At 52.1% G+C, this 13140-nt stretch overlaps 6 protein-coding genes; 3 read left to right on the top strand and 3 right to left on the bottom strand.

The window, feature by feature from the left end:
* Positions 1 to 833: 833 nt before the first annotated feature.
* On the bottom strand, positions 834 to 1383 carry RCC_00422 (uncharacterized protein; the record flags this gene model as incomplete). XM_023765574.1 has 2 exons in its annotated part: positions 834 to 1236; positions 1325 to 1383. The coding sequence occupies 2 exons, from the start codon at positions 1381 to 1383 to the stop codon at positions 834 to 836; spliced, it is 462 nt and encodes a 153-aa protein (XP_023621342.1).
* A 626-nt stretch (positions 1384 to 2009) lies between these two features.
* RCC_00421 (related to cell division cycle 37 protein, CDC37) lies at positions 2010 to 3551 on the top strand (the record flags this gene model as incomplete). The annotated part of the gene is made up of 1 exon (XM_023765573.1): positions 2010 to 3551. One exon carries the CDS (start codon positions 2010 to 2012, stop codon positions 3549 to 3551), a length of 1542 nt encoding a protein of 513 aa, XP_023621341.1.
* Positions 3552 to 5016: 1465 nt separating this feature from the next.
* RCC_00420 (uncharacterized protein) lies at positions 5017 to 5965 on the top strand (the record flags this gene model as incomplete). XM_023765572.1 has 3 exons in its annotated part: positions 5017 to 5087; positions 5150 to 5276; positions 5369 to 5965. The coding sequence occupies 3 exons, from the start codon at positions 5017 to 5019 to the stop codon at positions 5963 to 5965; spliced, it is 795 nt and encodes a 264-aa protein (XP_023621340.1).
* Positions 5966 to 6911: 946 nt separating this feature from the next.
* On the top strand, positions 6912 to 8258 carry RCC_00419 (uncharacterized protein; the record flags this gene model as incomplete). Its single annotated transcript, XM_023765571.1, has 1 exon — positions 6912 to 8258. The coding sequence occupies one exon, from the start codon at positions 6912 to 6914 to the stop codon at positions 8256 to 8258; it is 1347 nt and encodes a 448-aa protein (XP_023621339.1).
* A 952-nt stretch (positions 8259 to 9210) lies between these two features.
* On the bottom strand, positions 9211 to 10272 carry RCC_00418 (related to HSP30 heat shock protein Yro1p; the record flags this gene model as incomplete). XM_023765570.1 has 3 exons in its annotated part: positions 9211 to 9938; positions 10007 to 10144; positions 10212 to 10272. 3 exons carry the CDS (start codon positions 10270 to 10272, stop codon positions 9211 to 9213), a joined length of 927 nt encoding a protein of 308 aa, XP_023621338.1.
* A 2536-nt stretch (positions 10273 to 12808) lies between these two features.
* Positions 12809 to 13140, bottom strand: part of RCC_12142 (uncharacterized protein) — a gene marked incomplete at both ends in the record, with an annotated part of 1650 nt that continues 1318 nt past the window's right edge. Inside the window, one exon of the mRNA XM_023765569.1 lies at positions 12809 to 13140. This exon is cut by the window's right edge and continues 1318 nt beyond it. Coding sequence (XP_023621337.1) covers positions 12809 to 13140 — 332 coding nt within the window.

Here is a 13140-nt window from a genome sequence, read left to right as displayed (position 1 = left end):
CCTCTTCACCCTCCAAAACGACGTCCCGGAAAACTCTCGCATAAGCTCCCTCAACACCACCTCCCTCCAAACCCTCACCCCGTCGCAACYCTCCCACCTCTCCCGCACCCAACTCCTCCAAACAGCCCTGAACCTCCAATCTCAATCCCGCGCCGCAGACTACCTGGCCGATGCGGCCTTCCGCGCCGCCCAACGCTCCCATCAACGGAACGCGGAAAAATGGAGCCCGGCGTGGGTGGAGCGGAAAGCGAACAAGATTTGCGGGATGATTCATTGGGAGCTGATGCGGTTGATGGAGCAGGAGCGGGCAAGTGTTGTCGGTACTACGGGAGCGGGAGGAGGAGGGGGAAAGACGAGATGGATGTACRTGGGTTGTGTTCCTTGCAAAGATGTTTTTGAGAGTGTGTTTCGAGGCTTGGAGAGTGAGGATCGGGAGGGGGATGAGGAGTGTGWGGAGAGTTTGTGTGGGAGGAAAGTGTGGTATTCGAGGGAGGTTTTTGAGAGGAGTTTTTGTGGGTTGGGGGTTTCGGTGAGCTCACTCTTTCTTCTTTCATTGTTATCATCACCGCCTGATGTGGAGCGAGTTCTGGTGGCTTTTTGCGACGGCTGATGCTATTGCTGTCAACAGTCTCTGGACGATGGATTGAGGATTTCGAAAGAGGGTGTAAGTGTCCGATGGGATCCCGAGGATCTGATGTTTCAGATCAGTGGAAGTTTTGGGGTTTGAAGGCGTGGTGGGTAGATTGAGGCCTTTTGACCTCTGACTCTCTTTCGGGTTTGTCAGGAGTGCCCTCCAGCTATGTGTAGTGCGTGCCGGTGTAGGATGGACATGGTCAAGGCGAGGTGGTGTCTCGATATCTCAGGACATCGTCGTAGCGGTGCCGACACGCAGCGTATGACCTGTTCAGCGCGGTGGCTACATCATGCCAGGGCCAGCCTTTGCTGCGCATCTGCAACAAAAGCTTGTCTTCGTCCGTCTTCCAACCCAATCGGACTGGCTTCTCCAATCCTGGCATACTCTTGATCTGGGCGGCGACGGACATCGTCGACCTTCCCAGATGCTCTGCAATGCTCTTTACTGGCATGTGGGCTTGGTGCGACTTGGTCAAGAATTCCACCTCCTTCGCCGTCCACTTTCCGCACACGACCGGTGCTGTGGCGCGAAGATATAGCCTGCCCCACCGCCGTTCTAGAGAACTCCTGGAGCGGTCCGGAAGCTCCATCCTGATAGCATGCCTGTCATTGCATCCCCACGTTAGTTACCTGGATTGGTTCATGGAAGTAGAAGGAATCCCGCCCCGGTCAGCGGCAGGCAGGCACGCACCAGGATTTCCCCTCGCTTCGCAACGAGAGCAACTTGGCGTCGTCGGCCGACGTAAACATCTCGAATCGTCCCCTGGATCCTCGCCCGTCGACTCTTTTCCCATCTTGTCCTCCCTGTCGTTGTCGGGTCTGGCCGAGTTTGGACGCGACACTGTAATACGTCCTCTGCAGCACTTCAGCGCAGCGGAGGTGTGACAGCCCCTGCTCCTCCTTGAGGCGCCACAGCTGCGCCACATCTTCCTCGGACCACCGCGTGTTGAGATTGTGGGGGGCAGATGGAGATGAAGATGGAGATGATGATGGAGATGATGGAGATGATGATGGAGATGGAGATGGAGATGGAGATGGAGGATTCGAGGAATAGCAGGCGCGTCCGCTGCTCACCCCCAGCAACCGGCACGTCACCTGCGAGGCCGATTGTACGAGGCATTGGATGCGGGCCATGCGAAAATATGACATGCTCGCTCGCTCCCGTGTGAGGTGCGGTGTAGTGCGGTGCGGTGCTGTGCTGTCGGGACTCGGGAGCTGTTGTGTCAATGGAACCTAGTGGGGCATCCCTACCAATCCGATGGAACATTCTCGACCCCTCCCATCTTGGGAAGCATGTATAACTACCTTATTATACCTAACTATCTATACATGTATCATCCTCCCACCACCATCCCACCACACATTCCCACAACACAATGCCCGTCGACTACAGTAAATGGGATGCCTTGGAGCTGTCCGACGACAGCGACATCGAAGTGCACCCCAACGTCGACAAGCGATCCTTCATCCGCGCCAAGCAGACCCAGATCCACCAGCAGCGCATCGACCGCAAACACCGCATCACCACCCTGGCCTATGAGCGCGGGATCAACGATGGTCTCCTCCTGCGCATTGACGCCCTTCTCAAAGCCCTCGAGACCCATCAGACGGAGATCCAAGGCCGCAAAGACGCCGACAGCATCGATGAGGTCGTCTTTGATGCCCTCATGGAAGTCACCGACGACACCAGTCTGGGTCCCGACATGCCCCCCTCGCCGCCCAAGGGAGTACACGCGGGCCAGGAGCAGCCGAGTTACAGCAAGATGATGGGAGCCTTGGTCGATCAGGTCAAATCCGAGGTGAACAAGAGCGGCGACGAGGGCCCGGCGAGGTACGCTGCATTCATCCGGGAGGTGGGCAACCACGAAAAGAAGGTCAAGGATCTCCAGGTCAACCTCGACGCGGAAGTGCTGCGATTGGAAAAGGAAGAAGGCGGCAAGATCACGAGCGAGAATATCCGCGATGGTTTCAACAGCTCACATGTACCCAAGGCTGCCCCCGCTCCAGCAGCAGCGGCGGCCACAAAGTCCACCAAGACCGAGCTGCTCAACAAACCGACGCTTGGTACGGGCTCCGATGCGGATGTCGAAGAAGGATCGGTGGATCAGGCGCCGGGCGAGGATGATGAAAACATGTCAGCCTCACCCACAGCCAAACAGTTTGGGAAAATCGCATACGGAGACTACAAGGCATCATTACAATTCATTGGTACACATCCGGAGATTCTGGCGGAAAAGGAGACGGACGGTCTCCTCGTCGAGGCCTTTGAAGCCCAGTCCAGCGCCAAGAATAAAAAGGACGAGGACTACGCCCGACAGTGTGTTCACCAAGCCCTACTGTTGCAGTATTGCCGACAACTCGGCAGAGATGGCGTCGGTCTCTTCTTCCAGCGTGTGCAGACACCCAATCATCAGGCGAGAAAGCTGTTCCTCGACGACGTCACCTCCACATACGCACGGATCCGCAGCAGAACCGCCGAGCTTGCGAAAGAAGCGGCCGAGAATGATAACGGAGAGAAAGAGCTCATTCAACTCCACGCGGTGGATCCAAACACCACCATCAACATCCAGACCCCGCCTCCACTCGATCAGTGTCAGACCGAGGACGAGACCGAGTCGAGGAAGATCTTTGACACCTTCCCGCCAGGACTGCAGAGAGCGCTGCAGAGCGGGAGCTTGGAGGAGGTCAACAAGATCCTGGCCAAGATGAGTGTGGAGGAGGCCGAGATTGTAGTGGAGCAGCTGGGCAATGGAGGCATGCTCAGTCTGGAAGAGGGTGTGATTGATGCTACCACCGATGAGGGCAGGAAGACTGTCGAGGAGATTGAGCGGAATCACCGCATGCCCGGAGAGGCGGCTGATGAGACGCCGCGAGGGAGGGTCATGGAAGAGTTGACCGACGACCCGGGCATGGATTGACATGACGCATTGCCTGGACATGACCAGACGTTGTAGGTAGCATACGACCTGATGGATGATCCGACTGAGCAGACCCTGGACGACATGACCGTGTCACCCACCTGATGCTGTAAAATCTGTAGCCCAAGCATGTGCAGATGACACCAACCGTGGAATCTTTTCGGGTCTTTTCATTCTCGCATCATGAAATGTGGAGACGAGTTGGAGGAGGCCTTGAGGACGACGCCTCGATGGTTCTGAAGAAAAAAGAAGCTTTGATCACTTATGACGCTGGCTGGGTACACTTTCTTCTTGCCTCGCTCTCCAACACCTCCATGGCTGACTTGCACCCCTCGACCTGGCAGGCTCTTCAACAAGAACAACAACAAATCCTCGGACCACCAACATACTGTCCTCATGGTGCCATGCGAGTAGGGCAAATTTAACCGTCTCTAGTAGGTAGTTCGCTCCGTTGCGACTACAGCTTCACCTCCGTAGATTGCATAATAGCAGTCATGCCAATCATACAGGACACGATGGGATGAGCCATCTCAACTCAGCTGATACAGTATTTATTTGCACGCACAACAAGCACGACTACGAGAGTTTTCCGCCTGAACATGCTGGTCATTGCCGTCGTTCAGGATCACGAGCTCCCTGCTCTTGACACGAAGCTTGAGCACCCTGGATTGCTCAAAGGCGCTATTGACTACACAACACCTCGTCTGGCTATCTACCGACTTGGCTACTGAGATGCTTCGAAGGCTTTCGTGTCGCTATGATGAAAGAGATCCAAGTTTGAGTGTTGACTCTGTCGAGACGATGTCTACAGAAGAGGGCTGAGGTTCATCTGGCAAAGTAGCGACCGTTGGCAGCACATACGCTTCGCTAGATATAGGTACAAGCTTTTGAGGTTTGAGACCTTCTAGTCGCTGGAAAGTGTAGTCAAAGCAGCCTCTACCAGGTTCCTTCTCTTTCCTTTGACCTATTCGTCCGACTATGTCTTTGCACGATGGAGAGTATATTCTAGGAGGTTCTGCTGGCGGAGTCTCTTGAAATTATCGATGATGTCTGAGAGTGGAGGGGGAAAGTGTATGGACCGGGTTGTTACTTTTGAAAGAGATGGGAGATTGTAAAGCCTGGCGTGATTTGCACTGACGCTGGGGATTTTTATAATGGCTCTGTTCTCCGTCACGACGTGGTCCAGTCTCCCGAAGATCTATCCTCGAGCGAGTAATCTGACCTTCTAACACTCCAGAGCCGCTCAATGGCGATGCCGAAGTATGCGTACTAGTAGGGTCGCAGAGCCGAGCTCAAAAAGTTTGGTGCTCGGCATGTGTTCGCTCCTGCCTCCATTCACTTCACTCTGCCCGTTTCGTACTGGTATGGACCAGATCTGCTTGCGTTCGAAACCAAAATCCCGATGCTGCATCACTTCACTACACTCTCTCACACACTGTCATCTACAACCACCAACATCGACAACATGTCGACAACAATGGCCGATGACAGTCGCCTCACGGACGAGTTGCGCAAATTGCAAGCAAACAATATCGCGTACGCGCACCTGAACCGTCACTTGATAAGACCGCTTTCACTGACAGACATRTTATCCACAGGCTCTTCAACAACTCGCAATACTCGGACCTGACCGTCATTTGCGATGACAGCTCTTGGAAGGTTCATAAGTGCATTGTATGTCCACGCTCCGCCTACTTCGCCAAAGCATGTGACGGCGGATTCAAGGTGCGCGATTCTGATCTAAGTACTTCTCTGCAGAGTGCAGCAATCTCACTATGAGTTTTGTTTCGCCAAGAGCAGAGCTGATGTACTTATAGGACGCTTCTGATGGCTCTATCACCTTACTCGAAGACGACTGCTTCGCTGTGCACGCTATGCTCAACTTCCTCTATAGCGCGGACTACGACGACCAGGATGATGGCGAAGGTGCGCCCGTTCTGCTGAATTTGTTTGTTCATACGCTTGCCGACAAGTACGATATCCCGGCACTGACTGAACTGGCAACTGCCAAATTCTACACTTGCGCCGAACCGGATTGGCGTTCTAAAGGCTTTGCCGATGCCGTCGAGGAAATCTACACAGTCTCGCACGACACCAAGCAGGATCTGCGAAGCCACGTTGTCGAGATCTGCGCAAAAAACGCTGTGGAGCTCTTTGGAGTGCTAGAAGAGGGTCATGAGTTGGTGAAGCTCAGATCCGTTGCAGACAACGTACCACGCTTCGGTGCTGACGTGGCCGCWCGTATGGTCACCACTCTTTTGTTGCCTTTAGCCAAGAAGCTGCAGGGAAATGCAGTAAGCCCAGACCGGTCGTCGTTGTTCGGCTCTCAATCTTTCAACGGAGTGCGAAAAGCTAGTTTCAGCGATGCAGGACGAGACATGTATGCGCATTGGGATGGGGGAAACATCTTCTGAGGCTCAGAGATCTGTGCTTAGCCTCAGACCTGGCTATCCGGCTACCCAGCAGTTTTCTCCACACTTGACTATCCGGCGCCATGCGCTCTACATTTGGGAGGGAAAGGGGTCGGCGAAAAGACTGCGTTCATCATGGAGACTTTCGATCGATTGCCGATCAAATGGATTAAAGCAGGACATCAGTCGAGCTTGCAGAGATCTCAAACGAATCGTCACACTACTGTTTAACAACTGGTGAGACGCAGGTACGGCGTTCTGCATCTACAACGCCAGGCACTCCTGACATTCTAGAACAGAATCTGCGTTTGATGCACCACACTATTTCACGGAGCGAATCAGATTTCGGCATTCTACAAATCACTTCCTGAGTAGCTCAACGATCTGCCAGGGTCCTGCCCTGACCTCCACGAGGTCTTTCTGTCTTATAGTTGGGCTCCTTGMATCACATACAAAGCCCACCAACTCTGCCGACTATCCACCCATCTCATAAGAACTTCCACCGAACTGTATGATGATCGATGGCATGATTTCTTATTGTAGCCTGTTTGTGGAAGTCTCGTTGCAGGCTAGGTCTTTCTATCCATTTCTGTTTACACGATTTCCATTTTGAAGACTGTCAAAATCGCATCCCTTGCTTCCTCTCCACACCTTCCCTCCCTACATCCCATTGGATGACAAAAACTTCCACGCAGCTCGAGCCGGATTCTCCAGAGCTCATGCGCAAAGTCGCACGGCTACGACTGCTATCTCCAAGCCCTCCTGGCTTCTGTTGACAAACCGAGGGATTCTACATTCCGTCCCTCACGTCTACCTTCCAGACCCCTCCAGCCCTCTATATAGAGAATGAGGGGAATGTCGGCCGCCACTTGGGTCAGATAATCCGCAACGTATTCCTTGTAGGTTCACTTATTCGTGTTGGAATTGCTGGTCTCGTCAAACGTTCCAAATGGCCTCTCGGAGACTAAACTCACAGGACCGGAGCCATTCACAGACAAAAACAAATCCACGTGAGCYACGCGATGAGTGTATGCGACTCCCAAAGACAACCTTGTCAGAACAACGAGCTCTGCGACCAAAGCCATTGAATCTGCCAATCAAGCCTTCAACATCTCCGCCCATTCCCAAGGCTCCGCCACCTTCGAGAACAGAGAGTCTATCATTTGAAAGCCCTCGCGATCCAGAGATTGTAGACTCTGCATGGCCTCGTGGAGATGCGCCCAAAGTCTTGCCGAATGGACGTATGCATTCGCCCAGCATCGTCTCCCAACAAAGCGGACGACAATCGGAGATCTCCCTTGGCATATTGGACTACTACCTACGTGATACCTCACCATCAATAGTCAGCCCAGAACTACCATCCACGCCCAAATTCGACCAGTCGGCCGATCGCTTCGACTTTGGAGTACCCAATACACCAACACCTCTACAGACGAATAACGGCATACATGCAAGCACAAAAGCAGGCGCCGAACGCAAACAACTCCCTCCATTACCCACCACAGTCCCCAACACGCCCAAAGATCCCAATCCCAGCAATAAAGCCTACCGTCTCTTCCCCGTCGTCCAACAAGTGACACCCCCAGCCCGATATCCCGCAATAACAATCATCGACCCAGTCCCCTTCCGCGATTTCCCCCCAACAACAACAACAACAACAAGCACGAAACCCTCCACCACCACACCCTTCCATCCCCAACCAGATGCATCCTACCGCCCCAGGAAAGAAAGCATCTCCAGTTCAGCGCGCAGTCGAGCGGATAGCACCAATTCCTTTTCTTTCCGGCGCGATCGAAAAGATAGCCTTATTCCTCTACGTATCCTCTCYTCTGGAAGCACCACAACAGCCACAACATCAATCAGTAATGGAAGAACAATCTCCACCTCCACAACTCTCGCGGGGAATTCCTCCCCTTCTGAAACAGCAGCAGCAACAGCGGAATCTTACAGCCGCTGGTCAGACGAAACCATAACCTCCCCATTATCATCCTCATCATCCATGACACAAACTCCCGGGACGACACGCACTTCTTTCGRCTCGTTGTTATTAACTCGGCAACAGCGGCAGCAGCAGCAGCAGAATGAAACGCAGTATCCGGATTGTTTCTTTGAGGATGATGAGGAGGAGGATGCACCGTTAAGGAGGAAATTTGCGTGGAAGAAGAAGTCTATGGGAGGGTGTTCTTTGGAGGGGAGTAGGAGGAGGAGGAGGTCGCTGGGGAGGTTTGATGAGGTGGAGAGGAATTGGGGGTGGAGGGTTATTGGGGTTATGTTTTGTGGGTGTGTTGGGAGGTGATGTGATGATGGGGGGTTTTATTTTTAACGCTGTTATGAGGTTTATGAAAGGGATTAACGTTAGAGGGTGCTTTTGGAGGCAGGAATTGGAATGAGTTTTTCTGTGATGAGCATTATGATGATTATTGTGATGAACGAGTACTTTCATACTTCGTATGTGATGTCTGAATGTTGTATGATGTGAAGTTATTTACATCCTTGAAAGATGTTTGATGTTGTACAAAGTAAAGTGCACGGCAGAAAGAATCTCAGAGGAGTCGACTAGTCACACCTCCCCTCATTGGGAAGTGAATTGATTACTCCTACACATAACAAGCAATTGTGCTGTGTGCTGGGGAGTAGTAAGCCGCGTTCTTCTCACCGCTTAGTTGTAGTTATATGCATCAAAGCGGTGAAAGTCGGTGTGGTTGTGGACACTGAACTGAACTGACTCGACAGAATCTTACGTCAAAGGCGCGGTGGGAGGAGGGCGGATATGCTCTGTGGAGGGCTGACAGAACAGACAGATTCATGAAGGCTAGCTGATTCGTATGTTCTAAGGTTTGTTTTTAGTACTTGATCGAGAATACATATTCATGCAAAATCAAACCAGACCGCACAGCKCAGAGAGCATCCCGAACAAATGTAGAAAGCAAGCAAGTGGTAATGAGGAAGCGATAAGTTGTGGTTTAGATTAAGGTGGTTATTACATTGTTCGGTATCGAAAAAATCGCTAAACGTGGTATCGTAATATCATGCATAGACTCTGATCAGCAGCCGTCGCCGAAAAGGAAAACCCCTCCACCAATCGTGTGTGCAAGAGCAGAGTTTGTTCAAACGTCAACAGCCGGCAAAGGGTTTTCTTCTGGTGCATTGAGGACTGTGGGGTATCTTCTTGAGGTGAACCGCAGTCTGGAAACTCGTCAACAGTCTTGGAACTCTTCCATACAGAGAGAGGAGATATGTTGATTGATCTATGCAGCAGCGGTGCCGTAGTCGTTGGTAACGTTGGTGGTGTTACCAGCGGGAACGCCAGTGTTCTTCTCGTGAATGACGGCGTCAGTACCGTTGTAGTCAACAATGTGCAGTCCGAGAGAAGCAGGGCTGATGTTACGGTGTCCCCAGATAAGAAGGGCACCGAACACAGGCTTGGCGAGGAGATCGAGGATACCGTAAAAGACACCCTCGGAGTCAACGGAGATGATGTTTCCACCCTCACATACACCCCATGCGATCGGGTAGAGAGTCCAGAGGAAGGCAGTGAGCGAACCGCAGATGACGAAAGCCTTGCCGGCGTCGGAGCTGACACCGTAGGCGTGCTTGCGGGCCTCCCAGACCAGAACGTAGAGGATGTAGACGAGAGCGGCGCAGCCAAAAGCGAAGTATCCCCACTTGTAGCTGGAGGAGACGAGGGCACCAACCAGACCGGTGATGATCATGACTTCGTCAACGAGAATGACGAAGAGGGTGGTTGGCCATGGCATGCCGGCGGTGAGGAGGAGATCCATGAGAAGGAGAGGAGTGGTGATGACCCAATCGATGTATCGCACGTAGTAGATCTCACGGTTGATTCCTGCGACTTTGGGGTCGCTGCGCATGAACTCGACGTCGATTGGAGTCCAGCCCAAGTGAGATGCCATGGAGAAGTATGCAATGGCTGCAACCATGGTCACACCGGCGGTGATGTAGTGGAAGATACGGTCTGTGGATTGGAGTCAGACATAGTTTGACAATGAATAACAATTGATGGAAGAGTGAGTAATTAATTACCTTGACGAGGCTTGGTGTGAGAGAGTCCAGCGAAGGCGATGGTTGCGAAGGTCATGACTGCGCAGACTGCCCAGTACCAATCGGAGCCACGAACGGTCAGAGCGACATCAGCAGCAACGCCGCCATTGACGTTGAAGTCTGCAGAGAGAATAGTCAGTTGGCAAGGCCTCGAGACATTCCTACAGTACACTGCGAAAGAACATACCGTTGACATCGAGGGCCTGGTTGCCCGCGGCACGCGCAACAATGTTGCTATATCTGTCCATGTTGTTGAAGCTTGTAGGTTACTTGCGATGGAAGACGAAGGGATTATTGTTTGCAGCAAGTAAGTGTACGAGAGGAATGCAAGGGAGCAAGGCAAACGACAGTGGGAGGGGAAGCTCGCGCCTTTTGTGAAAGCAACGCGCCCAACGCAGATCGCGTGCWACGTAGGTGACGTCGAGGATTGGTTGAGCCGGGTGAGTGCCGTAACCCGTTCGTTCGTTCGATCGATCAATCAATCAGTTCGGAGCCCACCGGCTAACTTACGCTTGTGAGAAGAAGGTCTTGGTAGTAGTATTACCTTACTCTTTTTACGCGAGTCCGGCAAGATCGGGAGTGGGCAATTTGGATGACCGTTGAATGGTTCATGCTCGTCACAACGGCCGACGGTCACAGCTCCGCGGGATATCGCTGTCTTTGAAGGGAGTGTTGTTCACAGCATTGCTACTGTTGTACACTCGTAAAGTCTTCCAACCTCATCATCGATGTACAGTGGATTGTGAAGCAACAGCAGACATCGGCAAGCTTCTCCAAGAGCTTCCAAGCCTTGGAGCAAAAACGTTCTCCTCCATCGAAATTCACGGTGCTTGGACCTCTCAGAGATCGTCATTCCCGTTGAAACGCTGAGATGATGTGGTCACCTGGTGTGGCGTTGGAGCTTAATCGCAGAAACAAGCCTCTGATCGGCGCCCAACTAGCCGATTTAGTCCAATCCGAGGAGGATGCTTAGTGGAAGACCAATCTCCAGATCAGACCAATTTTTTTACCGCCGTTTCCTTGCGGTGAGATGGGGTGGGACCACGATCGCACAAGGAGAGGGGTAATAATCTCCATGGGTAGCAGCAGCTCATCACCCCAGCATGTGATGTCGGTGCATACCTTACTGTACTCTAAACTGTCCTCTCGGCACCATCCCAGGAAGCCCAGCGATGCCTGCCGAACCCTCTCACTTGGATGATGATGCATGGATGGCTCGGCGTCGCCAGACAACACTCATCTTGTCGCTCCTTCTTCCCTCCTTTCAATCATAAGATAAGGTAACGGCCAGCCAGTCGGTAAGTATGGGAGATCGTTCGGGAAAAAGAAAAAAACTACACGATGGCTAGTGCATCGGACGGGGCGATCGGCAAGTCGAGTCGGGTGCCGCTTACGGACTCGACTCCGCTCCCCAGCCACTGGCTCCCTTGTCCAATCCCGAGCTCCGACCTCACCTTTCTTCCTCGAGCTTCCTCGAGCTCCACCCCTCCTTTGTCACACCACTACTAGTACTGTAAAAGGTACAGTATACACCTTGCAGGCATGGTGCAGTGCGGGGTCTGCAGTGTGACCGTCAACGATCGCAATGCAAGTCATCACACACACTGGTCACACCCGAATGGGCCACCATCGAACAATCTGCCGAATATCTTCCAATTGCTATTAAGCCAAGGGATGGTGGGATGGAAATCGTTGAAGGTTGTCGCTTTTTACGTACTCTCGGCAAGGGAGGCCCGTGGTAAGGAAATTCGAAGAACTTTCATCTTTCAATTTTGCAAAGACTTTTTCGAACTTTCCAGAACTATGTGCCGATTTCTTCATGGTTCATTCATGCTTGTAAGCCCGATCGCAAGCATGGTCATCGATGTTTTCGTGCGGAGAGCTGCAAATTTCAAAGTTTTTCACAAGCTCTCTCTGCAGCTGTGAAGAAGGCCCAAAGGCTATTCGTGAAAGAATTTCATCGTGGTCTAGACTGTACAAAGTGTTAAGTTACCCGCATACTGGACAGTGCAGGAAGCTCCACGTCTCGAGATCGCGAGGTAACTGTAAGAGAAGTCGGTTAATCGAGAACCTTGCACGAGACATTGCRGTGCTTTCCGTATGCAGTACAGTATGTAGGGTGGAGGAGTAATAAAAATTGCTATTGGATCGATGAAAGCAATCCATGGCCATACGTGAGGAGCTATCTGATCGCTAAACATGATGAGATCATCCTTCCTTACTCTCCACTTTACGGCACTGTACTGTACTGTATAAGCTGGGATACTCTCGAGGACAATCACATCTTACCGAGCACATCGCTTCCAAGTAGCTGCGTTATACCATGTCGTAGTGTCACACTAATTATTGTTGATCACACGATGATTCAACATGGGGCTGTATACATGTACTGTATGTACAGTACATGTACCAAAAAGTTATGCAATGCGCACTTTCGGAAAGGAGTAGATCTTCCCTTCCGAGCAGCTTCACGACTCCACACAATTCAATAATAGAGAGGAGACGATTCCATTGCATGCTGCTTCATCGTCGTCTAAGCCAAAGACACACCAGGACTACCCTAACCCTAACCCTCCCTCGCAAGACATTCCTCAGTAACCATCCACTTCCCCATCCCCTTTCATCGTTCCCTCGAAAAGAAAAGATCGTTTCCCGACTCTCAGCCAGAGTAACTCTCCCCATGCTTAACAGCGTATTCCATCTCCGCAATCTCCAACTTAGAAACCGCGATTTCCAAACGACGTTGCAATTGCCTCCGCTTGACTTGATTCCCATCTCCAAAGTCTACCTCGAGTCGCATCTCTTCAACATTGAGGTGTAGTTTCTTGATGGCGATACGATCGGCCATGGAGGCGTTTGCAAAGGGTGAAGCAGCCGGGGGTGTGGGCTTTGGAGTGGTGTTTGAAGTATTACTATTCGATTGATCCGCTCTCGCTTTGGCTGCAAGGGGTGCGAATTTGGTGTCCATTGTGAGTTTGGGAGGTTCCGTACTTCTTGAGAGATCGTTGTCGTCGCTAGGAGCACTTGTTTGCGTGGGATCTCGGTTGGAATCGAGGGGATGTGCCTTGTGCTGATTTTCACTGCCAGGAGCACTTGTTCTTGTGGAATCTCGGTTG

This window comes from Ramularia collo-cygni (genome assembly GCF_900074925.1).
Source record: "Ramularia collo-cygni strain URUG2 genome assembly, contig: RCC_scaffold01, whole genome shotgun sequence".
Taxonomy (NCBI): Eukaryota; Fungi; Ascomycota; class Dothideomycetes; order Mycosphaerellales; family Mycosphaerellaceae; genus Ramularia; species Ramularia collo-cygni.
This window is presented reverse-complemented; position numbering and strand designations above follow the sequence as displayed.